The sequence below is a fragment of the Dermacentor andersoni genome, chromosome 8 (assembly GCF_023375885.2).
Source record: "Dermacentor andersoni chromosome 8, qqDerAnde1_hic_scaffold, whole genome shotgun sequence".
NCBI classification, from domain to species: domain Eukaryota; kingdom Metazoa; phylum Arthropoda; class Arachnida; order Ixodida; family Ixodidae; genus Dermacentor; species Dermacentor andersoni.
Genome location: NC_092821.1, coordinates 81521897 through 81547984, shown reverse-complemented (window position 1 = coordinate 81547984; position 26088 = coordinate 81521897). Strand labels below are relative to the sequence as shown.

At 44.9% G+C, this 26088-nt stretch overlaps 1 protein-coding gene across 1 annotated transcript; it reads right to left on the bottom strand.

The window, feature by feature from the left end:
- Window positions 1–1120: 1120 nt before the first annotated feature.
- On the bottom strand, window positions 1121–26046 carry LOC126538725 (cytosolic Fe-S cluster assembly factor narfl). Its single transcript, XM_050185454.3, has 11 exons — window positions 25896–26046; window positions 25638–25730; window positions 25393–25542; window positions 21748–21874; window positions 21190–21324; window positions 20687–20823; window positions 18528–18639; window positions 13458–13530; window positions 12581–12718; window positions 10676–10833; window positions 1121–6939 (listed from the first exon to the last, which is right to left on the bottom strand). The coding sequence occupies exons 1-11, from the start codon at window positions 25959–25961 to the stop codon at window positions 6683–6685; spliced, it is 1446 nt and encodes a 481-aa protein (XP_050041411.1). The 5' UTR covers window positions 25962–26046; the 3' UTR covers window positions 1121–6682.
- Window positions 26047–26088: the final 42 nt, after the last annotated feature.

Sequence of the window (26088 nt, the reverse complement as noted above, 5' to 3'; positions counted from 1 at the left end):
GAGCACGGGCTGGAGTGATGGCCGTATGTGTGATGCAGAGTTTGGGTTCGCGGGCGACGAGCTGCGGCAACTACCGTGAATGCCTACCCAGTTCATGTGGCCACTTGCTGGACGGAACAGTGTAAACTGGCGTCTGGGCATATAGCCAAGAAAGCTCCAAGCTGATTTTGCGCAGCATAGCATAAACTGACAGTGTCAGAGAGGCAAGGTTGCACATGCAATACCTGCGCTTTTCAACAATGCACAACAGGCTGGGCAATGGGAGAACGTGGAACGGACCCACGGCGTCGACCGTCACATCTCAAGTAGGTGTTATTTTAATGAAGCACAACATCAAGCTCAAGCATGCAAACAAATTTTCTGCTGTGCTGGCATTGTTAAAAAACGACGAACTGACTCTACTGTCGAGATTAGTTTTAGCCGGATTTCCCGATTATTTGAACGCTCTGGCGGTCCCACGCAGGGTGTGAAATATCGGTCGGCTACTGTATTACTCTTATAGAAAGCTTGCAAAATTTGTTTCATGCCAGGAGATGATGGTCTAGCTACAAAGAAAATCATGGCGGTATGAGTGTCGCAATTCTCCCGCAAGTCAAATTGCTTGTGGTCAAATGGGCTTCTTTACACACTCGTGCTGGCAATCTGGAAGTCATGCTCTGCAAGGTGCCAATGCTCAGGTCAGACTCCCACTCATAGGTGGCAACAGCATCCCATAACAAGCACCAGCAATGCAGTGTGGAGAGGTACAGTGATGCGCATTTTTCCCTTAGCAACTTCAAAACATGATTTAGTGCTTACTGCTGATGATCATTATTGTTAAAATTTCACATCGATATCACATCTTGTGGTATGGACTGCTCAATTGAACTGTTACTTGCCCAATATGTCCTGAAAAGAAAATTTTACAAATTTTCCTTCGTCCGAGCCCTCTACCAATAACATGTGTCTAAAACACAGCGGCCATAATGTCACTTGGCTGCCTCTGTCACCTGCTGCAAAGCCAAGCACGGCCTTCGAGAAGATCCATTTCTATTATTTGCTGGCCAAGAAAGGTGAGAAGTGTGCACGTGTGTGTGGGGGCGGGGAGGAAAACGACGACTGCTATGTGGACATTATGAGGTTCACAGACAAAGGAAAATTACTCTTTTTTTTTCTCGACAAAGCAGGCAAGTATAACAGTGTCAAAAGTTATTTTGAATGATTCGGATCATAAAACATGACACTTCTGCATAAATCTGAGCAGGAAAGATGCCCAGCAGCGAGTGAAATTCTTTTTATATCTAGCTAAGAGAAAAAAGCAGGTCACTGCATTGCTAGTAGGCTGTTCAATAGGAAGATCCAGTAACACTGGCCAAACTGCATTCATTTTCTTTCGAATGCAAGGCAACTGCATTCACTGCAGCACACAACTGCATGACATGTAACTGTATTCAAGAAGTCAGTGGCTGACTATAATCTGGAAAATGTATTACCGCGTGTGCATTTTTTTCACCTGTTAGGTCACAACGGTCAGTTGTGACTACGCTGACGTGCTGGCACTCATGCCACGATAGGCGCCGTGCTGGGACTCACGTTATAGCGACAATCACCAAGTGCACGTGTTGCCAACAAGAAAATTATGCACTTAGCATCCCTGCGGCTTTGCCAAGATTGCTTCACTGGTATGCACTGCTCATTTATAACAGTTTAGCCGAAGTGAAGTTTTGTTGCAGCTGGCCTTTAACTAAGGTCATCTTAAAGTAGAGTATGGACACAACATTCTGACATACTAAAGGAAGGTCCAAGCTCTCTAAACCCTTCAAAATAAACAAAATAAAAGAAAAGGGGCATCACTTGTTTTCGCAAGCCAGTTTTAGTTTCTGGTTTCAGTACCATGATGGTGGATGCGTCATGGTGCAATGCTCCTCTCCGTTTCAGCAAGGCGATTGCCGAGACTGCCAAATGCGGTGCAGCCAGAACAGAAATTGTGCAAGCCTATTGTTCATTCTTTCATGAGAATCATTGTATCTAGCATAACTGCTACACAATATCGGCAAGTTATGCCGTGTAATGACATCACAATGATCTTGGTAACGCTTGGGCCTGTATGTAAAGACCACCTTTAATACCAAACTAAGATATGCCTGCGCACTTCCTAAGCGTAATCCCTTTAATGCAACAAACACCAAAGGCAGAATTTATAAATTTTGAAGATAGATTTCAAAAGTAGATTTCGAAAATATAATATGCATCAGCATTTCGGAAGAAATGTAAAGTGCAGCGGTGAGCAATGTGACAGGGAAAGCCTGATTTTAGACTCAAGGAGCCTACAGTGACTCTGGGTCAGACGCAGTACACTTCCACAATGCCAAAACTTCAACTTGAAATCAACTTGGCAGATATATTTGCACGTCATGCTCACACTTGTACAGTAGACTTCTGTTAATTCGACTTGGGTTAATTTGATTTTTCGGCTGATTCAATCCCAGCCGAAGTTCCCAGCCGGTGCCCATGCATTTCTATGGGCCCAAACTTTCATTATTTCGATTCTAAAATGGGCTTTTGCCGGCTATTTCAAACTTGACCAATAAGCATGCATGGGCCTTAGGGCCTTATCATAGTGACCCCGATAGCAACGCCTTTAGTGGCAGCATGTGTTTCGGTGGAGATTATAGGGTCAGTGAATGCATTGAACACAAGTAATCTCTCGTTGAAAACACCTATTTTTGGCCAGCCCTAGTAAGATTTTCAAGCAATGAATGTAGCTCACAGTGTTTGATTACGGTATTTAACCGTTTCTAATGAGCGCCTTTTATTTTATTTTTTTTAAAATAAAATTGGGCCGAAAATTGCCTGCTTAATGCAATCAGACATAAAACTAAAGCTGCTATGAGGCAGGCAGGGCCCCACTCATAATTTCCGGGTACTTTAATGCCCCGGGTTGGGGATATCAGGGTTGGGGATATCACCACACTACCACAAAGGGTAGATATCTATGGCAGGTGGCTTTGGACCACAACCTCACTCTAATCACTGATCCCTCCTTCCCAGCCAGAATTGGCAATTTATCCTCCAGAGGCACCACTCCGAACCTCACCTTTGTGGCCAACTCGGGGTCAGTAACGTGGCACAACCTTAACAAAAGTCTCGGTAGTGATCACTACATTCTCACCACTTTGATGGAAGTACAGAGCAGGCCCCCAAGGGAATTCAAATTCACGGATTGGGACCTTTATCACAAAATCAGGGAGCAGGTTGCTGAGGACCGCCAGTCACCGGAATCTTTCGACCACTGGGTAGCACAACTCAAAGAGGATGTGGCTGTGGCCACCAAGTTCCTAGTTACTGACCTTAAGGTTGACAGGATGGACAACCGTCTAGCGCACCTGCTCGAAGCTAAAAATGCCTTTCTAGTCAGGTGGAAAGGACAAAAGCTCAACCGTAGGCTCCGCAAAATAATTGCTGAGCTGAATCATGAGATTGAGGAACACTGTCAGACGCTCTCTAGGCAACAGTGGGACGAGGCTTGTAGCTCAGTTGCACCGCAAGTGGAACTTGCTCAAGCACCTGCTCAATGAATCAAACTCGAAATCCAACCAAAGGGGGGCAATTGACAATATTGTCCATGTGGACAAACTGGAAGGCTCAGACCACGAAATACTTGTGCAAAAATACCTGTCGGTTGATCTCTCCATGCGACACTGACTACCCCCCTTACGAGGGCTCGCACGCGGAGCCTCTAGACGAACCTTTCAGCACGGCTGAAGTGAGGGAGGCCCTCATGGGACTGAATGGACGCTCGACCCTGTGCCTGGGTCGGATCTCTAATAGGCTCCTTTCATAATCTGGACGATGCTTCCATACAAACTCTCATGGACGAGATTATCAGGGTGTGGGAACAGGGTGCCGTCCCGGAAGCGTGGAAATTGGCGTCAGTCCTCCTTGTCCCGAAACTGGGGCGCTGCCTGGGTTTGTTTAATCTCACGCCCATATTGCTTACATCCTGTATAGGCAAGGTGGCTGAACACGTCATTAACACCCGCAGTTCTAAACACACTGAAGAACACGGTCTCTTTCCATACAACACGATCGGCTTCCGGCTGGCACTTTCGACCTAGGACATGATGAAGTTAATCAAAAATCAGATTATCGACGTTCAGCCGAGAGATGTCAGGGCAATCCTGGGACTTGACCTGGAGAAAGCCTTTTACTATCTCTCGCACATGCATATTCTCAAATCCATCTCTAGTTTTGGTTTGGGGCATAGATTCCATGCATTCATCAGCTCCTTCCTCAAAAACAGAAAGGCCACGATTAAGATAGGAGATCTCGAATCGGAACACCTCGTACATGGCTCCAAAGGTACTCCACAAGGTTCGGTGGTCTCACCAGTATTATTCAACATTGCTCTCTGTGGGCCTTCCATGAGGCTCTTGCAAGTCAAGGGCATACATCATACCCTTTAAGCCGACGATATCACCATCTGGTGCACAGGTGGCAGCAAGGGTAAAAGAAGAGGAGGCACTCCAACAGGCTGCGGATTACACCGGGGCTTTTCTTAGTGGAGCCGAACTATGACTCTCTCCAAGCAAGTCCGAACTTTTGCTGTACAGACTCAAGAGAAGGGGTGCCAAACCTAAAGGCTGGGTCTCCCTCTCGGACGTCAATATAAAGCTTCGTGCCAGCTCTGGTCATCTCATCCCTAGGGTAGAGTTCATCAGAGTTCTTGGCATGCTTATAGAGGCTGATGGCACTATTGCGCAGACCATCAACAAGATCACAGCTAAAACAGAAAGCATGGTTCAGCTCATCACTAGAATCTCCAACTCTCGAGGTGGCCTCAGGGAGAACAATTTACTAAGGTTGTTTCACACTTTTTCAATGAGCCACATTACCTATGTTGCTGCCATGCACTGATGGCAGAGTAATGAAAAGGCTAAGCTCAATCTCCTGATCTGCAAGAGCATCAGGAGAGTGCTAGGGGTCCCTTTGCGTACTAGCACAGACCCGCTCATGGAAGTGGGTATTCACAAGACGTTGGAAGAGATAATCGAGGCACAGCGTATGGCCCAGGTGGCCAGGCTCTCCTCCTCGGCCACGGGCAGGAGCACCCTAGCTGCCCTAGGGTGTAGTCCAGCTCTACAAGAGGAACACAAACATGATTTTAATAAGGAGTAAAGGGCTTACATTACGGTCTCCTTTTCCCTGCAACGTGCAACTGCAGCACAATGCAGGGACGCGGAGGGACAGGGGTGAAGCCCTGAAGCCCTGCTCAAAGACGTCAGTGCGAACCCGGAGTCTGCATGCTTCGTAGCCGCGGCGCAGTACGGTCGATCTGCCAACTTCTCGGCCGTTAAGATTGATCACACAGGTTCTGTTCTCCACTCCACTTCTATCGGGAATGCCATTCCTGCCAAGGCTGAGCAGGTAGCTATCGCCCTCGCTCTCCCTGACGATTCTAAGCAACATATCTACACAGACTCACAAGCAGCGGTCAGTGCCTTTGTGTCTGGATCGGTATCAGCTCAAGTAACTCGCATTTTAGGTCATAGGGATATTTCTCCTCACACAATCACCTGCTTTCCAGCTCACCTCGGATCACATCTGGCCCCCATGGCCAACCTGAATGAGATTGCCCACGTCCGAGCGCGCGAACTAACTCGCCCCACTGGGCAGCCTGGGGGATCTTCGGACTCCAATCTAGTGGTCATTAGGGACATTCTCCTCACTTTTCATGAGATCATCAAACATTATAGTTGGGCAGGAGGGTCTTCCCCCTTCCTCATGAGAAGCTCTCTAGAGCACAGGCACCTACCGTCCGCATGCTTCATACCAGGTCATACCCTAGTCTTTATTCCCACAGCCATTTCATAGAAGACCTTGCTTGATCCAACATGCCCAGATTGTGGTGTCACTTGTACATTAGATCACATGCTCTGGCACTGCCCCTCATTACAGGGTCGTCAACGCACGACCGAAGAGGAATGGAGCTCCATGCTAAGGAGCTCAGACCTTATACATCAACTCAAGGCCGTTCTGAGGGCCAACGACATGGCGGTGAAGCTCGGCCTGCCCGTGCCGACGTGGAAGCGGCCTGCTGCTCTACCGCCTTGAGCGGTAGCATACCTCAGGCCCTAATTAATGTTCTCTGTCTGTCCGTCTGCCTTCTCAACATTCGTATGCTTTGCCGCATACCACGGATGTATTGCACTAAAGCAGACGTTAATAATCATGTGGCGAAGCTGAGTTTAGAAAACCGGCTGCCACTATACAACAATTTTTCTTGCTAAAAAAATCGGGTGCATGTTAGATTTTTACTTTGTTTAGAAGCTTTAATGTCATTTCTCTGTTAGTTTTCTACTTTGGACACATAAGAAAGAGGGTGGGCGTTTTATTCGGGGGCATGTTAGAATCAGCCAAATACTGCCAAATGAATCAGCAGTGTGTTTTGCCGTTTTTCTGCATCTTGTTTAATTCCACCAGCAGTCAGGGTCGAATTAACGGAAGCCGACTGTAATTGTTATTTGAATATTACTTAATTGTTCCCTCTCATTTAGCTCACAAGTGTAAATCCTATAACACATTTAGACTCCGACAAGTACTGCCTTAAGAACAAAGTTCACCTCATAATCAGTCTCACATGATGTTCATACACAACACACTCGATCACACCCATGCCGCCACACAGAGAACGACAGCGTCGTCACCACCGAATGTTGAGTGCACTTGTCGTCTTCTCCAAGGCGCGATAAGTAGTTCTCAACAGCGCTGCATCACCACTACTGCAAATTCCGTTGAGTGGGTCCTCAAGGCCGAGCCAGTCTTGGTACACGTCCAGCATGGCCCTGTTGATGCCAGGTGGCTGACACTGGACCGCATTGTAAGCGTCTTCGACACGCCTCAACAGAGCCTTTGAGTCACCATCATCTGGTCGCAACTGCGCTCCTCCATTGAGGCACCCTGCATGCATGAAATGGTTGAAATGGATTCCACCATAACTGACATCTCATGGGGTCACTCGGCTTTCTCACATCCCTTGATGTCGGTCTCGCCTGCACAGCTCTCGCATCCGACATTCTGCTTCCCCGCATGACATACACGCAATGGTGGGAGCACAGCCTACTGAACTCCAGACCTGCACAGATCTCCCTTGCCCAGCAGGCCTGGTCTAGTTCAATCGTTTTGCTGGCAGGGCCGGAACGCACAGGCAGAGCGGCGTTAGTTATAACCTGTTTGCTGTCATCTGCTTCTGCGATCTGTTCAATGCTCGTGCTGCCATTTCGGCAGGCACAAAGTGCTTGTATTGGTGGTAAATGAATAAATTCATGAATATAAAAAGAAAATGAAATTTGCGAATGTTTTGCATTAGAAGAGTGAAATTAGAGGAAGAGGTACGGTTCAAGAAAGATAAACAACGAGCACAGATGGCAGATGCAATGCTGGATGGCATAACTTTCCCTTTCCTAGCCTCCATAAGAGACTGAAAAAATTGTTATAAAAGATTCATAGATAAACTAGCTTTTTTGAGTTGATTACAGATAACCTAATGTCACAGATGACATTAGGATTTACTACTGTGTGCTGTAATGAAAGGGAGGGTATGTGGGAAAAGTTTTCACAAGTAATTCCTGCGCCTGATGTCTGCAAGAGATTAATCGAGTCTTTTTCAAGGAAAAGTGAGTCAAAAGCTTTGCATAAGCAATCCCAGTGCTTTAAAATGTGCTGCACTGCAGGCCTTCGACGGAATGAGTGCCACTAATTTTAACTCTTAAAAGTTACCAGTAAGTGTGTCACAAGTCCAAAGAGAGAATTACACATACAGCTTCACTGCGTACATATCTCTTGCACCACCGTTATGCTGCCACCTTACCATGCAGAAAAGTTAGCTTTGCAGTTTGTAAAGAGTTATTGTCACGAACTCTTTCCAAACTGCAAAGCTAGCTTTTCTGTGTGGTAAGGAAACAGCACAACGGCGGTGCGAAAAATATGTACACAGTGAAACTGCATGTGTAATTCTCTTTTTGAACTCGTGACACACTCACGGGCAACTTTAAGAGTTAAAATGAGTGGTAATCGTTCTGTCGTCGAACATTATGGTGGTTTCCTCTAAAAAGCACAGAAATGAACTTTACTATGTAAACAATGAAACTGTTGTGAACTCTGTGAACTCTGTAAACATGACAATGTGCAAGATCTGTACGGTTTGTTACTGCGTGAAAAAGGCAATAGCAGCGGCTATTTAACGTTATTTCAGAGAGCAGTTGTCTACACGCACCAACATTTTTCATTTTCGGACAGTCAACACTGAGAGCCGAATGACTGATCAAAGCCTTGCGACATCACTGTCACTGTGTTCGCAAAAATCATCAACCATGCAAGCAGGTCATCACAACACAACAGCCACCATTCTAATTGCAATGCCACCCCAGTCAACCATACAGTAGCAGACGAACAGGTCATAAAAGCGACACCAACGGCCATCAGTTGAACGAGAATGAGCGCAAATGGCTTCCATAGAAGCTGAATATCTGTGTAGGTCTGGAGTTCCAGTAGGTCGTGGGTGGGACTTGGTGTCGCAGTTAGTTATGCAGCCATGACAAGAGATTGGGTGAGTGTTCAGATGCCAGCACCACCTGACAGTGTGGATAATTCAGGCATGAAAGGAACCTGCTTCCTCCTCTTCATCTGCCAGACAGAGGTGCGTGTGGAACACACAGTCAGTCCACGTGCACTGCCATCTCTCAGCTGCCCAAGTCATTCGTGGGACTGCACTCACGAATGACAGGCCTTGGTTTGCGTTCATTACGGCCGAACATTCACTAGTAACCTTGGACAGCAAGTTGAACTGTCTCATTTTCTCGGCGTGTTTCACTGAGGAATTCTTCCTTGTATGTACATTGGCTAGCTGGAATTTTGAATAAAAAAGAGCAATAAATCAGTTTATTGGAACGAAACAAAAAAAGAACGGAAAAAAAAACATTTTTGCTCTGTACAAAACATAACTGAAACATTATTTATTATTTCATTTCAGAGTGAAGCCGAAATATTTTTGATCGGTTTGAGGGGAAAGTCGGCAATCCAAAACAATCAACTTCAGGCAACGTCAGAATTAGCGCCTGTATTTCAGGCAAGGATAGTGCGAGCGATAGCCGATAGAGCGCTAGACTAACCTAAGCCTGTCACTTAGTGCACTGGCAGATCGGCATTGTAGCAAAGCCCAGAGCTTGCGTGCTGAAGAGCTTGTCGTTTTGCTTTCTACGGGTACAACGCTTTGTTACCAAAGCTTTCTTCTTCGTGTTAAGTTCGTTTTATTGGAATAGCGGTCTTGCGTTTCCGCGAGTACACTCGATGACGTGCTGCTTCTGAGATCATGCCCAGTGCCTTGACTCAAGGCACTGAGCATAATCTTAGAATTTATAATTTACTAATTGAGAAAAGGAAATACTGTGTTTATCATTACTTTGCTTTGAAAATGTTTGCATGTGAACCAAAACCATTATGAACTGTTACAGATAATTTTTTTAGTTCTGGAGCAGAACTGGAATGGAACGTGTTTTAGTGGAATATAACAAAAACAGAATGAAAAAAATTTTGTTCCAACACCCTGTAAAAATACCATTTTTGGGTTTGTACTGCAGTGTTCTGATTTACAATTTTTACCAAGAGCACTTCACACCCCATGACAAAGTTTTTGATAATCAAGATGCATTGCTGCCATGTTTATTTTATACACTACCATCAGTGCATGTATAATATACTCATAGAGTGATGAACTTTATTGCTGTGTATTATTAATATTACTATTAGTATATTGTTAAACATGGTGTTTGCATATGACATTTAGTCTGCTGAGTAAAGTTCATTTCCCTATCACTGCGTAACACAAAACTTTGGGGTGAGTTGATGACTCTGATTCACGTCCTTACCAAGCTAAACGTCAGACCAGGGGCTAGGCTAGAAATATCATCATCAGCCACAGGCTGTAAAGAAAAATTGTCTCTGCTTGGCAAGGCGTTGAACTTTGGTCCACCTTGTGGCAGACTGGCGTTCTTCCATTAAGCTACATCCTCAGCTCGTAATGTGCCACGCAAATTGGCAGTGTTAGCTGTGATGGCACTTGTTCCAGCAAATGAAAAGGCAATGGTGGCTACATTCCACAAAAATATGTGTTGACAAACTGGAGCATAAGCAGCTAGCAAGTGCATATTAGGAAAACATTACCTTTGCAGCGGCCCAGTGGAATTTTACATCAAGAGAAAAATAGAAGAAATGATGGGATCAATGTTGAAATGGTAAAAAAGTAAAGTTCACATGGGTTATATGTTAATAAAATCGTTAAATAAAAATGGCCAAGAAAGTATGCTCGTTGAATGTCAAAAAAGGAGGCAGAAGCAACAAAAACAAAGAAAATGAAGCCCTTTCATTTAGAAGTAGATTACAAAGAATTGTTGAAAAAAGTTTGAATGTTTAATCAAGCAATTTACTACTACAGAGCAAAGAGTAACAACAGATATAAAGTTGACTGGTAAGTTATCAGTTCACAGCTATTTGCTGCGTGGATTCAGCAGTTTCCAAAGAATTCAATGGAACTGTCATTGCATGGGCACATCAGCAATGAATAAAACACATTTTAATGAAGCTTGCATTACTTTCAAGTTAACCAATGCAAGAAGGTTAATGGACAGCTGGGGCTTACCAGCAGGACAGGCCATGATCTCGATGAAGTGGTACGGACACTTTGCCCGCTTCATCTTCTGCACCACATTCTGGATGTTGCGGAAACCATTGGCGATGGCAAAGCGCAACACAGTCTCCCCGCCAACCTCCAGGGTCACTTCTCGGAAGTCCTGGTTCCTGCGGTGGTTTGCGCCAATCAGAATGTGCCAGTGAGTGACCACACTCAGGGTACCTCAATAATGATACTACCATTTGAGTATGCATCAGTACTACTCTGCTGCTGCTGTTTCACCATAATCAGCACAAGTTTGTTTCCCCTGCAGGACAACAAAAAACTCTGTTGGGGATCTCCAACTACCCATGTCTTGTGTCAGCTGACACCATCCTACGCTTGCAAGTTTCCAGATTTCATCGCACCACCTAGTTCTGCACCAACCTTGACTGTGCTTTCCTTCTCTTGGCACCCATTGTGACCACCGGTCATCTGCCTTATGCATTAAATGGCCAGCCCAACTCTATTTCATCTTCTTAATCCCAACTGCAATAACACTGCCCCCGGTTTGCTCTATAATCCACACAGCTGTCTTCCTTTCTCTTAACATTACACCCTAGACTTCTCGTTCAACCACTTGTTGCGTTGTCCTTAACTTCTTCTCGAACTTCTGTGTTAACCTCCAAGCTTCTGCCACATAGATTAGTAGTGGTAGAACACAATGATCCTATACTTATTTTCAAGGATAACGTTAAGCTGCTGGTAAGGTCCAAGAATCTGGTTGATAAACCACGAGAAAACAAGTCATCTTTCATTGTCGAGTTTGCAACGAACAATTTCTCAACAAAGAAGCCTTTGCCTACACTATTTGATCAACAATGTCCGCCGAGTATCTTGCTTTTATAGTTTGTCGCAATGCTTGCGAAATTTACGACAGTTCATTAGGCCGCAGGCTGGAGAAGGTGACGCCACGTGCTAGATGTGGTGGGAGTAGCAGAACTGTGCTGTGCAACCTTTCGACCCCACGAAATTTTTGCCCAGACACGCTGTACGTTAGAGGAGGAAATTGGCGATCGATGTCGGGCTATGCAGTTACCATCAACAACGGCACAATATGTACTGCACATGCAACAATGCTTTACTGCTTAGTCCATGCCACTGTGCTTCCCACTGCCTTGCCATACTCCTCACACTTAGTGCCATCCTGTGCTCAGCCTCAAAAACCTCAGCACCCACACTGCTGCCATCTATAGAGATTCCGTGAAACCCCTGCTCGCTGGGACCGCTGCTGTCGCTTCGCAGTACAACATGCAGTGTTATTGAGAGCATTCCTGATTTACATTTGGCAGCGTCACTGTGAAAGACGCACAGTATTGTGCATATACTGCAGTAGAGGGCAATAATCAATATAACAAAATAATGGATATAACGAAGTAAGTTCAGCTTCTCCTTCAACTTCATTATAACAAGGTGTGAGTGTATTATGAGTGCAATATTTATTTATGTCATTATGCCGAAAAAGCAAGTTAGCTTGACACCATGATAACAAATTTATTATGACAACCATGACTATGTTTAACACAAGCAGTCATTTCAAATGCACAAGCACACAATGCACGATGCAATGCAACTTGAGTATGCAAAATTTTAACTATAGCAAAATGGTAGAAGGAACCACTATTGACCCTGCTGCAGATGTAAAACTGACAGAAGCAGTGAAGAAATGTGAAATGTGGAAAAAAAAGAAAACCACACACACACACACACACACACACAAAACACACAACACATCACCAAAAGCTTTCGTGCAGATGGCACCACTGTATGCCATCATGCAGGTGACATAAATCAACCAACAACTGGCTATTGCTGCACCAAATATAGGGTTAAACATCACGCAACAGTGCTTTGGCAGGGACCCTGTTTCATCACCTGAGGGTCTTGAAGGCAACCTCTTCAGGCCTGCTGTGAAAGAGTAGCCTCGCTGCCTCCACAAAGACGTACTCGCAGTAGCCACCGGATCCAGATCCTGGGTGCCTATAGGGACGGCCGCCAACTTCACAACGGAACCTGCACGGCATTTCAAAGATTAACAAGGCTGACACTGAACCTCCAACTGAGGATGCAAGCATTACCCAGCACAGTGACTCAGTTCCTATGCTATTCAACTGCTCTTGAATGTGATGCCGCAGGTTTTGATTCCCCAGCCATGCTGGGTGCATTCTAATGAAAACAAAATGTACCATACTTACAGTGCACCATGGCAGTCAAAATTACTTTGGGGCACACCACTGTGGCTTCACTCATAACTCCTGCCTTGTTTTTGAGCGTAAAATGCAGTGGACCAATTGTCAACCTTAGGTAAACGACGCCAGAAATGGGCTCCACATTGAAAAATATTATGCCTGAGCATGGTGCCTGCACTCACCATGATGCGAGGCTACGAGATGCCACATGTGCACGTGCCTGGGTAGTTAGGCACGTGCAGATGTGGTGCACCGCTGTGCAATCACAGCACGATAAAATGCTCTGACGCGATTTGCTGAAACGCTCCAACATCTACCGTCTGTCCGTGTGTTGTTCATACAGGAAAGTCTACCTGTATGAACAACACACGGACACAGGCACTGTGCCATGAACACAACAGCTGCTGTCAGAGAACATTTTCTTCACTCCCAAGATATTCAAAATTTCTGAGCTAGTTCCCACAATCTCAAGGCGCCAGCTTTAGAACCCCGACTGGTGTACAAGTGAAGAAGATACTGCGTAGAAACAATCGGCTCCTCACAAGCAGCGATTCTTCACTCACAGCGAATCTGATGCAGCCGAGGGCAATTCACCAAAAGACCTGCCCTCTTTCACCAGCATGGATTCAACTTCAACTGAAAAAGAAAAAAGAACACTTGCTGACACTTTGAACAAACGAGCCCCTCCCTAAAATTATTACAGTAAAATCTTGTTAGTACATAGTTGGCAGGGAAAGTGGATCAGGTAAGCACTGAGTGATGCACTAATTAACTGACAATGACAGATAAGCAGCTATAGCCTTACTGGCCAAAGAAATGTGTTAGTTCTCACTCAAACACACATGCACACAAGTCTCATTTGTGAGCAGGCAGCAAAAAAATCTGATTTTCACTTGCTGCCGTGGCGGCCTTGCAGCAACGATGGCATTCTCAAACTCAAGGCCACGAGCCAGTTTATCCATCAAATTCGACTTCTCCGCGAACGCCCTCATGACATTCAATGCACTAGCCACGTTGAATACGGAAGGGCCGTCATCCATTTCGTCATCCATGACAACGACATGGAAGCACTAGAAGTTATGGCAGCAGGAAACATGTCATGGCTACCATGTTTTGATGTCACTGTCAGTGGCGACTGCAGCCCAGGAAAGGTCCGTGCACCGTAATTTCACTATCTATAGTCTGCACGCACGACATTTTGCCGATTCCACGTTTGTACGTACTGAAAAATGAAGTAAGTACTACATACTAACCGAGTGGAATGCGTTAAGTGACTACAGCTTAAGCGTTCAGCCAATACATTAGGTTCAATGGCGACAGGATGGGGGATTCATCGCGACTATACTTAAACCAGAATTACTTATTAAGCGGGTATGTGTTGACCAGGTTTTACTGTACATAAATACAAGCAGAGTCCAATTGCTACATTTGAAAAAAAATGACACATGAGAAAAATTTCAGTGGCAATTTAGCAGTAAATGCAAGAGTAATGCATTGGCATTATGTTGCACCTATTTCAGGTCCAGGATTCATGATTTAAACTGTGTTCACCACACTGCACAGTGTTGTTCAGGCGCTCACTACACCTCCTGCCCCTTACAGGAATGAAGCACAACTGACAGTGGTCGGGAGCAGACCACTATATATAAATATATATACATACATATATATACATACATACATATAACTACACTTCTGACAGGACTGTTTTCGTAGCTGCCGCTACATAATACCTTGTGTCGTGTCGGCGGCCTCCTCCCTTATTTTCCTGAATTTGTCCCAGTTGACAAATTTAGGTTGTCCAACCTTATTCTGGTGCGGTCCTGCCCTTACCGTTATTTCTGGTATATTGTGATCGCTCCCAAAGTCGTGTCGCGTATTTGTCCACTGTGTTTCCCCTATGTTCTTGGTGAACAATATTAAATCTGGCGTAGTATTTGCGCAAACACTGGTACGTATTCTCGCGAGATGGGTCGGTCACGTGGGTCAGGCCTTCCTGTTGCGCGTCTAGCCAGAGGTTCCTGCCTTTTTGAGTTTCAATTTTGTAGCCCGATGCCGCGTGTTGGGCATTAAAATTGCCTCCAATCACTACCGCTCGGATGTCCCCTATGGCTAGGGTTTTTCTAAAGAGCGTTCGAAATTTATGATATCTGCATTTTGGACTGCTGTAAATATTTAGTACAAAGGGACTGTCCTTCGTTTTCTGTGTGGGTATGAGTTCCAGGAGAATGTGATCGATCGACTTAACCTCTGTGTCGTGTTGCACGACTGTGTGATTCCGCTTTACCAACATCGTTAGCACCTTCCTCTCCCCTTTGGCACTACCAAGGACTTGTATCCCGACAATTTTGAAAGCCCGTGTGTTTCCTGCATCATTATAATATCTGGGCTTTCTTTGTCTTTAAGGTGTTGTTGCAGAATGTATCATTTTTGATCGTATCCTCTACAATTCCATTGCCAAATCGTGTATCTATTTCGTCTGTCCATGGCGGCGTTACAGGTTTTTCAATCCCTCGGCAGGTACCGGGATCCTAGTTTCTTAACCGATGCCCCCTATTTTTTTTGCGGCCCCCATATTGCTAGTTTGCCCTTGAAGTCAGCCGTCATTTGTTGCACTTGCTGTAGTACCGCCTTTCCTAGCAGCTCTATCTTTGCCTCAAGTGCCATAACTTGTAAACTGCATTAAAGAAATTGAACAATATGAGCACCAACTAACAAGAGGCATTTCACATAAATATGCACAGATATGCTCAGTTCACTACCCCTCTGCAGTGTATTTTCAATGTTCTCCATCATGAACCTATGCATGATATAAACTGGGAATGCATAAATGAGGTTGTACAAGTACTTCATTCCTACATAATGTATGCAATATCTAGACGTTATACTGCAAACCATAAGCATAAGTTTATGACCTAGTACAGTAGACTTTTGTTAATTCAACTCCGGTTAATTTGATTTTTCAGTTAATTTGATCCCGAACGAAGGTCCCAGCCAGCACCCATTAGTTTCTACGGGCCCAAACTTTTGTTATTTCTATCTTAAAATTGACCTTAGCTGCGTAATTCTAACTGGACCTGAATGGTCAAGTTTGTAACTATGGTGCCCCCAGTAGCCATCCTCTTAGGGGCAGCGTCTGTCTCGGCAGTCCTTAGGGGACAGTGAACGAGTTGTAGATATGTCGCCTCCTGTTGGAAATGCCTAGCTTCGGCCTGCCCTAGGAAGCTTTTCAAACAACCATAACTCACAATTACCAGACTCTAACAAGCACACTTTTCTTTTTCATGAAAACTGGGCCACAGATTGCCTGCGCAGTGAATACGAAGCCAAAACCGCCTTCGTGACGTGTTTCATCGCATGACGCGGATGCATTGCGGCGAAGCTAGCATTAACGTACCGTGCGGCAAAGCTGACTTTCGGAAACTGGCCGACATTGTGCAGCACATGCGCTTGATAATTCTTCTGGAAAAATCGGCGGCGCGTTACATTTCTACTTTGTTTACTAAATTTAATGTCATTTATACGTTAATTTTCTACTTTGGACACATATGTGGTGGGCGTACGTTTGAATCGGGGGAGCTTGTTGGAATCGGGCACATACTGTCCAAATTAATCAGAGACATGTTTTGGCGTTCTTTGTGCATCTTGTTTAATTTGACCCGCCAGAGAACTCTATCGATTTCGTCAGTCCTGCCAGGGTCGAATTAACGGAAGTCGACTCTAACAATAAGGCTAATTTACAGTCCTTTAGTGACCTGTGCTTAAAGTGCTATTTTAAATTGCACAGAAAAGAAAAATCAAATCTGACAACTAAAGAAAGCAAATCATTTGCAGATGTGTGCCAATATGAAGAACTCGCACACCAAAGAGAGCGAAGCTGTCTAAGCTAGTTCTCACGCTCTCTGGAAGTACTAAGCGTCTGTTTGCTGGCTCACAGCCTTGCTTGAATGCAGCAGCAGTTACAGTATCAGCTCTTACAGAGGCTGGCTGCACTGCAGCGCCATGGCATCAGCCTTCACTGCTGTGCAGCCACACAAACTCCTATCTGACCTACAACATGGACCCAGCACAAGGAGATGTGAAGAAAAAAATTATGGATTGCTGGATAAAAGAGAACATGCTAATAAGTTGTCATCTATTTAAATCAGACTCGTTACAGGAAAAATGTAACCGATTACATTTACAGCTGCTTCATTCAAAAATGTAATTGATTACAGTGACCAATTACAGGCTCCAGTAAAGTAACTGGGGAATTACTAAAATATAACTGATAAGATTTATGTTACTTTCCTCCCAACCTCAATAAACATTGCACGAATACAGTAAATGGCCTGGCTGTTTCAGTGTGTCCTTTTCAGCCATTCACAAGTCATTTACCTTCCCTAACAATTGTGTTTCGAAACTTTCATGACTCATCTTCTTTTGTTTTCTTGTGAATGCATCAGCAGCAATGCTGAAACTCACTCGCTGGAGGGAAGGACAGCGGGGTAACGTACAGACGTCTTGCACACAAGAGCGTGGCTACTAAATGCCGCAATGCTCGCATTTGGCTCCTCTATGAAGCTCGGCACTTCACTGTTGCTAAGGTTCAGAGAAGGCGCTCCCAGTAGCACAAATGAAAAGCCGAAAAAGATCGTCCATAGCTGACTCCCTGGCATCGATGTCTGAAGTGGCCATCGTTATCAAACCATAGCAGAGCCTTTTTAATTTGTTGCCCAACATCTGGTAGAGCGTTGGGATGAAACAAGTACTGAGCGTATGGGTTTGCCTCTGTGAATATGAAGATCCGTCAGGCATAATGTCATCCATGAGGCCTCGTACAACCGCAGGCATTTTATAGTGTAGGTCCCGCCAAATAGACGATATGCAAAACCTAGAAGTGCACTTCTCCACACACTTTCTTCGGCGCATCCAAGATGGTGGACCTCGAGCTAGATTTTTAATTGAAGTATCAATCTGAGGGTCAGTGACATCATTCTTGCCACCATCCATTCCCTGTACTGCCCAAGGTTTCAAAAAGCCTTTCTCAGTTTTAACAGCGCTGCTAGCAGGAACGTGGCCATCTTGGTTAGGGAATGTTAGCTCTGTGGGAAAGCCTGCTTACAAACTTTTGCACATCGTCTAGTCAAGTGCTCAAAGCTGCGTCGCCTGTTACAGCTTCCTCTTCAATAAAGTAACTGGTTACATTTACTAATTGGTTACACAAAAAATTTAATGAATTACAGTGAGCATTACTGAGTAAAATGTAACCAATCAACCACAAGACTATCAAAATTTTAATTGGTTACAAGCAACTAATTACGACATAATTCATTAAGTACAAGTCTGACTTTACTGAGATATATGCAAGGTGACTTCTGTATTAAAATTTATTATTACCATTTAAAGCAAATCCTGAGCTCCAACACGCACTGCGTTGCATTTACACTTGCTGTTGACCACACTGTCATGCAGTGGCCTTCACTACTACATGAAAACCACTGAGGACCTTAACAGCTTCACTGTAAAAATATGAGACCATTTTGAACTATTGAGCTGTGACATGTTCTCTGCTGCACTGAATGTCTACATGCAGTTCCCATAAAGACGAAAAAGCAGGAAAGTCAAGGCAATGTGCAAAGAGCATGTTGTACCAGATGTGATGACACAGTCCACATCTCTGGTGTTGTATATTTCGTCGTAGAAGTCTGTTCGTGATGCTTCTAGCTTCTTGTCGTAGCAGGGCATCACACTGACGTGGTAAATCTGGCCATGGAAAACAAAAAGCAAAGCATGGTTGAAGGCTATTTGCATGCTAATAGTTGCGACATTTTAAATGTTTTCCATTAACATTAAAGCTAAACGTCGATATAACAAAGTAGGCAAAATCGGCAATTATTTTCGTTATATCAAAATTTCCAAATTATCGGGCAATCGAAAAAAAGGAAATTTGAATGAGAAAGACAATTCATTTTGATGAATTTGAGAGTTGGCGACGAATTATACCTTTTCATGCCACGTCGACGATATATTCATATAGGCGGTATGAATTAAGCAAAGCTTGCCACGCTTTCGCGTGCACTCCGCTCCCGCGACTGATAGCGTGGTCCCAGTGCGGGCGATGCTACCATGAAAAGCGCTGGCAGCAGGAAGCGAATGCTTCGTCTGCATCTAGCTCCAACAGGTCACCGAAACTTGAGAGTACACAACCTTTAATACTAAGTGCGTGGGAAGACAGCTTACACGACGCCACGCTGTCTCGGCACGCCCACTTTTTACACACGTGGCAGGTTACCTCTAGAGCAGGGTGCACAGCTGTGTATGTGCTCAGCCGTGCCTCCAGCCATGTGCAGCCACAGCCGAGATGCATGCCAGAAACTGCGACGTGCACTAACTTGCCCCCACCCACCAGCCCCCTGGGCACGCTTGATCATGCTATTGCGAGCTGGCTCCCTCCCCCTCTTTCCTTTTGCTTGCGCGGGGAGGTGGCACTCGTGCGTGAAGCCATCATCTTTATTTCTCACCCTCGCAACTAAAGCACAAAGTGCACCGGGCATGACAGCATCTTATCGCACTTGGACTTTCTACGGAACATCACCTGGCTTCACTTGGTGGTCGCTCTTGTCATGCTGCGTGCTATTTGAGAGGTGCATTTGCAAGCAGCCACTTGTAATTCAATCATTTAACCATCTGTGTCTGCAGAAGTTTCCATTTATTGTCTCGGCATTCCTTTGCTGCAGAAGCAAAATTTCGTTATACTGAAATTGCATACACATACACTTTGTTATATTGAGGTTCTAATTACATAGTGTTCAAGAGGTTATAAAAAGTTAAATAATTCATTATATTGAGAATTTCATTATATTGAAGTTCGTTATATCGAGGTTTAACTGCAATAATATTTTAAACCAGGACACTAGGACTGTGGCACATAATGCTGCCATGTGGACATGAGAAGCGCAGACAGGCGTCAACAAACTGAAGAAATTTAAGCTCATTATTGGACAAGCATGCGCACACTAAACACATGCTGCAACTTCAGATGGTGACAGTGACAACATTGTTGGCAATCGTCAAACTGAAACATACAGTCTAAACAGGCCACCAGTTTTAGCTGTTTTATGGGCCATTCTAGGTGAAACCCATGGTGAGCAGTAATTTTGGAACTTACTACATTCATTGTGTAGAATTGACAGGATAAGCTTGTCTTTCTAGGAATGCCTGCAACATTTACGTCATAAAAATGGCACACTTTAGTGGGGGACTCCAGATTAATTTTCACTAGCTGGAGTTGTCCAATGCATTTCACCCTCTTCGAAATGTGGCTGCCATTGCAATGAGTGAACCCACGACCCCGAGCTGAGCAGCACAATGTCATAGCCACTAAGCTACCATGGTAGGTTACCGCTGGGTATCGAACTTGCACCCCTGTGGCAAAGTTAATTCAGGTGCCAGACTCTCTAACCACTGATCGATCATATAGCTTTTGGTGTTTGCCAGTTTGAGTGAACTTCTGCGCACCATGCAGGCTACCGAGAGTGGTGTCAGTGCATGTATTTTGGAGGCCACAACTGATTACACCATACGGATCAAATATGATGCGTGTATTGCAAAGTCTTTCTAAAAAGACAGCGGTATGCATTGTGAAATTTCACTGTTCCTACAGTAAATGAATTCAGAACTGAAGAAATCACTAATGTCTGCAGATATTTTCGACCGCATTGAAGGTGACAACAGTTCCACCATTTTTTTGTGTTGCCGCTCTCTACGAGCCGTTTATGAGATGCTCCACCTGAACATCCGGTTCACTCACCTGGTCAGGCTTTTTGCCCAGTCTACCGGCCAGAAACTTCTTGACCAATGACCCCATGACCTGCTGTGGCGAACGGGCTCGGCTGATGTGCGGCAGCAATACGTCACCATGAGTCTTCTCCGCATAACAGACGAATCCTGGACAAATGATACAGTTGCTTTAAAATGCAACACAGTAGTGAACCCCCTATCTCTACCAAGCTTTACTAAGAATCAATGAAAACGGAACTCTTTTGTTGTTCGTGTTTCAGCAAGGCCCGGTCCGCAGACCAAGTTATTAAGCACGGCAGAAGAAACTGCCACAATCTCAAAATCAGTTGTGCTGCTCTTTTCGGGGAAGTGATTTATTGATTGATTAAGTTTATTGTCTGAAAGCAACACTGGTGCAATGAGAGAGACCGCAGTGGTGAGCTCCAGATTAATTTCAACTATCTGGAATTCTAGAATTAATGCACACCTAATCGAAGTACACAGGCATTTGTGTTCACCTTCTGGTATCCTTACCTGGGCATGACGATGCCAAAAGAGGGAGGGCAGTTCGATCGCTGTCCCTCCGCGCCCACCGCTCGAGGAAGTCTCGTAGCACCTCGATGAGGGCAAACTCCCGGCCAAATGTGGAGTCCAAAACATAGTGGGCCCCTGCAGTACCATGAAAACAACTTCAGTGCTCCGTGACATTGCTTCGTTGGGATCGCAGCTGTCATAAAACACAGAAATCAGCGAAAGTGGCAAGAAAAACAGATTCACAGAATTGAAGCTGCCACAGCTGCTGATCAAAGCCGCAACTTCGCTTTTGGCAGCAGAAAACCACAGTCACTGTGGCACTCCCAAGCTGTATAACACTCGATTATATTAAAGCCAGTGCTATCCACATTTACCGGTGGACGCCTGTCACGGATTTGAGCAGACAGCCTTGGCTGCTTGTTGCTGCTAGCTTTATGCACCTCTTTTCATGTGTTTCTCAAAGTTTGTGTGCTGTAGGAATAATGAACTTAATAACATTCAACAGAATATGCCTGGCTGGCCATGATAGAGGAGACAAAAGCAGCTGGTGAGACCCACCCAATGTCTTGAAAAAGCCAGTCAGCCTTGCTGAAGCATGCTCGTAGCCGACGCCATACTTCCCAGCAAATGAGGCAGCCACCTGAGGAGCTACGGTGATGACGATGAGCTTGCGTTTTTCTTCAGGCTGTAAGACACAGATTATACTTATTGCTCATGCCATTGAATGGCAGCATGTGCTGCACTGCAACTACAACGAGAGTTCATGCGAATTTAGCAAATGGCTGCTACATAGAATACTACAATTTGAAGGCTACTAAACAAACTATCTATATGTGCACAACTGCGTGCCACGAACAAGCTATAACCTGTTTGTGCGGACATTAATGATGCACGTCTCATAAGAATGCTAGAGAATATAGCTACACTAATGGTCCTCACGGCACCCAGTGATAGTTAGCATTGCTTATGGTGCAGCCAATATTGACTATAGTCCGTATTATCTAAAAATGATGGGCCATTCCACTCTGCAAAGGTGGCTGACCAGCGAAGCTGTTTAGCACATGGCACCGAGGTGACAGAATTTTGAACAAAGGTAAGAATATATTTATTGTCCTGATTGGTGGTCATCGTGACAATAGGTACGCACACACATTCTCGCATCACCTCTGTTATTAAATGTGTCCATTACGTAAGACAACGAATGGCTCATTACCCCCTTAAGCAATGGTTTACACCACTGTAAATAAACAAAATTTAATGCGGCCTCCCAATTACGACGACAGAAGAGAAATGAAATTCTACGCTGGAATGATGAACGGCAACGGAGCCAGCTGTGGAAGACGATGATGATCCTCGAGCCATAGCTGCTGATGATAGTTGTTCATGATGACAATAGTTTCCTCTTACCAATGAATCGCTCATACCTCCTTAAGCAATGAGCGGCAACAGAGCCAGCTGTGCAAAGAGACGACAACAACGAACGCGTGAACCGTGGCACGAGCGCATTCGCACGGTTGAGCCGAGGGGTGCGGGTTGTTTGTGGATGACGGAACTGCCCTAGCCTTATAGAGCTTTGCTGTAATGTCCATAACGTCCCAGGTACTGCAAGAAAAGCCAGGTTAGTTTTACAAGCAAAACTTGTCTATGTTTAGACTGAATGTTCGTGTCTGTTTGCAAAAATCCGATGGCTCATGCCCTGTAAGCCAGCCAAAAATGCAATGGCACATACACCTGTAAAGCAGAGGCTACAAGACTTTAACATGGTTGTTTCATGTTACATTCATGTTTAAATGCTTCTCACTTTAGTGTTGCACTCAGGTGAACGTACCCACTACTATAAGACGTAAGTGTGTAGATTTGACATTTGCAAGCGACATGTGTGACATCGACATGACCGAACCCCTTGCAATATACCGCACTGATCACAAGGCTACTCTGCTCACTTGCAGAAAATTGACTAGTAAGTTTCCGTTGTTCAATAAACATGTGTTTCACTGCCAACAAAGCAAAAACAGTGGCCGATTACATTCATGTTTGAACGCTTCTTGCTTTAGTGTTGCACTCAGGTGAACGTACCCACTACCAGGCACATACCCATGCGCCGGGGGGGCCCCGGCCACCCCTGAAATTAAACGGCATAACCCCCTCACGCCCCCGCCACCACTCCTCACAAACATTCCTAAAGCACCGCCAAATCTATCTTGAGACTTTACAGCTATTCGGTGGTCAACATTTTGCTGCCTTTTTCACTCCTTTTGTATGGCAGCAGTTATTGGCATCTCCTCAGGTGTGAAGGCCAGTTTTCTCATCGATTCGGTACCCGCGCAATTAACTCGAGATGGGTTCAGTTGTCAGCATCTATTGCAATGGTCCCACACATCGCTGTTGCTTTGTTAGTTCAACTTTCTTTGTTTAGGCTGATCCAGGGACCAGGAAAGGGATTCAGTTTGCAGACAGCTGGTCTGCATGCTTGTGAAACAAGTTGCGGCCGCAGAAAACGCCAGTCATGTTTAACTTTTCCTTTTGCTTCATTATTTCGTCGAGCGACAGCTCGCCACGGCGCTGGCAGATCCTCAGAACCACATACACATGATATAGGTTAGACAAGGTGGAAAATAAAATCGTGCAAAAGAGCGTCCATCATCAAACCCGGCAATAACCATTAAACCCATAAGCAATATGAATGTCACCCGTTACCTTGTCTGATTTTTCCTAATCATATGGCACTTTTCATGCAAAATTGGCAACTGGAAACAAGAGTCGCAAGGAGTTGAGAAATTAAGCGAACTACTAAGGGAGAGAGCTGAGGCAACAGCGAAACAAGAAGCAAAAGCGACAATTAATAAATATAACCGTTGTTTGTGAAAATATTTATGGATCAACATCTTTTTATTTAAAAAGGAGTAGAGAAAACACTGCCAGAAGTGTGTTTTGAATGACGCTTTTACAGTTATCAGTCAAGCCACCTGAGGTAGCGTCTCTGATGTGCATATGTGAGTGTTTTTCTAACCTTTCGCGGTGGGCGCTGTATGTCTAGAACGGCAGCATCCTCTGTTTGCAAACGAAGCATGTGACATCGAGATGACCGAGCCCCTTGCAGTATACCACAGTGATCACAAGGCTACTCTGCTTACTCTAAAAAAATTGACCGGTAAGTTTCTGCTGTTCAATAAACATGTGTTTCGCTGCCAACAAAGCAAGAACAGTGGTCAATTACATTCATGTTTGAACGCTTCTCGCTTCGGTGTTGCGCTCAGGTGAACGTACCCACTGCTATAAGATGTAAGTGTGTAGATTTGACATTTGCAAACGATATGTGTGATATCGAAATGACCAAACCCCTTGCAGTATACCACAGCGATCACAAGGCTACTCTGCTCACTTGCAAAAAATTGACTGGTGAAGTTTCCGATGCTCAGTAAACGTGTTTCACTGACAATTTGTCTTCATTGATGTCACCAGTATCCATACAATGCACATCTCGTTAATCACAAGGGCACATTCAAGTAAACATAAAGCTGATGGCAAAGGGGACGGTTAGGTATACAAAGGGTCAAGCTTCGCTTATCATCCATCTTCACGGAGTGGAAGGGGCGACGATTTTTTCTTTGTACGAGTACATTATAATAGCTTACAAGCTACAACTCTGCAATACATGTGCTGCCATGGCCACTACGTATCGTTCAATAACCAGTGCAGCCACACTTCAGACCTCAAGATATTGGGATGCACATATATTACATGCCTTTAATTAGTTGAGCTCACAAAAACTTACAACACGGTATATTTGATCGCGCTGAGTAGTTATGGCTGTGAATTGACTGCGTTTGTCGAAAGTTTTGAACTTTGACAAGAGAACTTGCTGTTTAGCTAGTTGGTACCTGATACAACAAAAACAGTACAAACTTGTAACGAAACAAGGAGGAAGGTCTTTGCCCTCAGGTCATTCGATAGGCGAGTAAATGATCTTGAAATTGCATTGTAAAACACTTCCGCTTCTTTGAACTCTTAGAAATAACAGTGGTATATCATGTCGCAACTTTCTGGATAATGCGCATGTTATCATGCGAAACACTCAGCTTCAAGTTAGGAAGACCTGATGAGCTATGCTCCTAGCCTATTTCTTCTCTGCATTTCTAGTGTTCCGATTCTGTGACTTCAGCAGTGACAACAGACAGACAAGTCTGCACGAAACGTACTCACCAGTTCTGCGTTTTCCTTGAGCACGTTGTAAAGCTGCTCGGCGCTCTGCTGGGTGATCAGCACGGTTTCCGCCGAAGTCACGCAGCCACTGCATGCCAGGCAGTCCGTGAGCGTTATCTGCGCCTTCTCCAGTTTGGAAGTCTGCCCGGACTGCGCGATCGAACACCAGCACGGCGATCACTCGATCCGCTTTCCTTTTCCGCATTTCTTAATACACAACTTCGAAAAATGCGCTCTTCTCTCACCTCGTCAACTTGGAGGTAGGAGCCATCGTCCCCGATTTTGATAGACCCAAGTTTTCCGGGACGTCTCTCTACCGTCACCGGCTTGATGCATTCCTGAAAAAAAGTATGCGAAGAGTTGCGAAGACGGCATTATTTGGGGAACGCGAGCGTGCGCGCTTTGCTTGTTTCCGCGTGTCGTAATCGCGACACTCTAGTTACGCTTGCTTCGTCCTGGCGTTGGAGACTTCATAATTGTATTCCGCATGCGGTGACACTTACCTGAGAGGGTCCGATAAAGTCATTTAAATCTGTAATTCGCAACACGCCGCTAAAGCCGTCTGCCATTCCTCCGACCTGCGATTGAACTAAACAAACGATGCTGGCTAATCGGGAAAATAGGAAAAGTTAACTGCGGTATCGGACCGCGAGGGACCAATCAACTTGTAAGTTTGCATTCGCTGCGATACCGCTG

Coding starts and splice junctions, on each gene's coding strand:
- LOC126538725 (XM_050185454.3), bottom strand. CDS start 25,961: ATGGCAGACGGCTTTAGCGGCGTGTTGCGAATTACAGATTTAAATGAC. Junction 21,325..21,747: donor TGGCTTTTTCAAGACATTGG/GTGGGTCTCACC, acceptor ATGGTACTGCAG/GGGCCCACTATGTTTTGGAC. Junction 6,940..10,675: donor GATCATGGCCTGTCCTGCTG/GTAAGCCCCAGC, acceptor TCATGCATGCAG/GGTGCCTCAATGGAGGAGCG.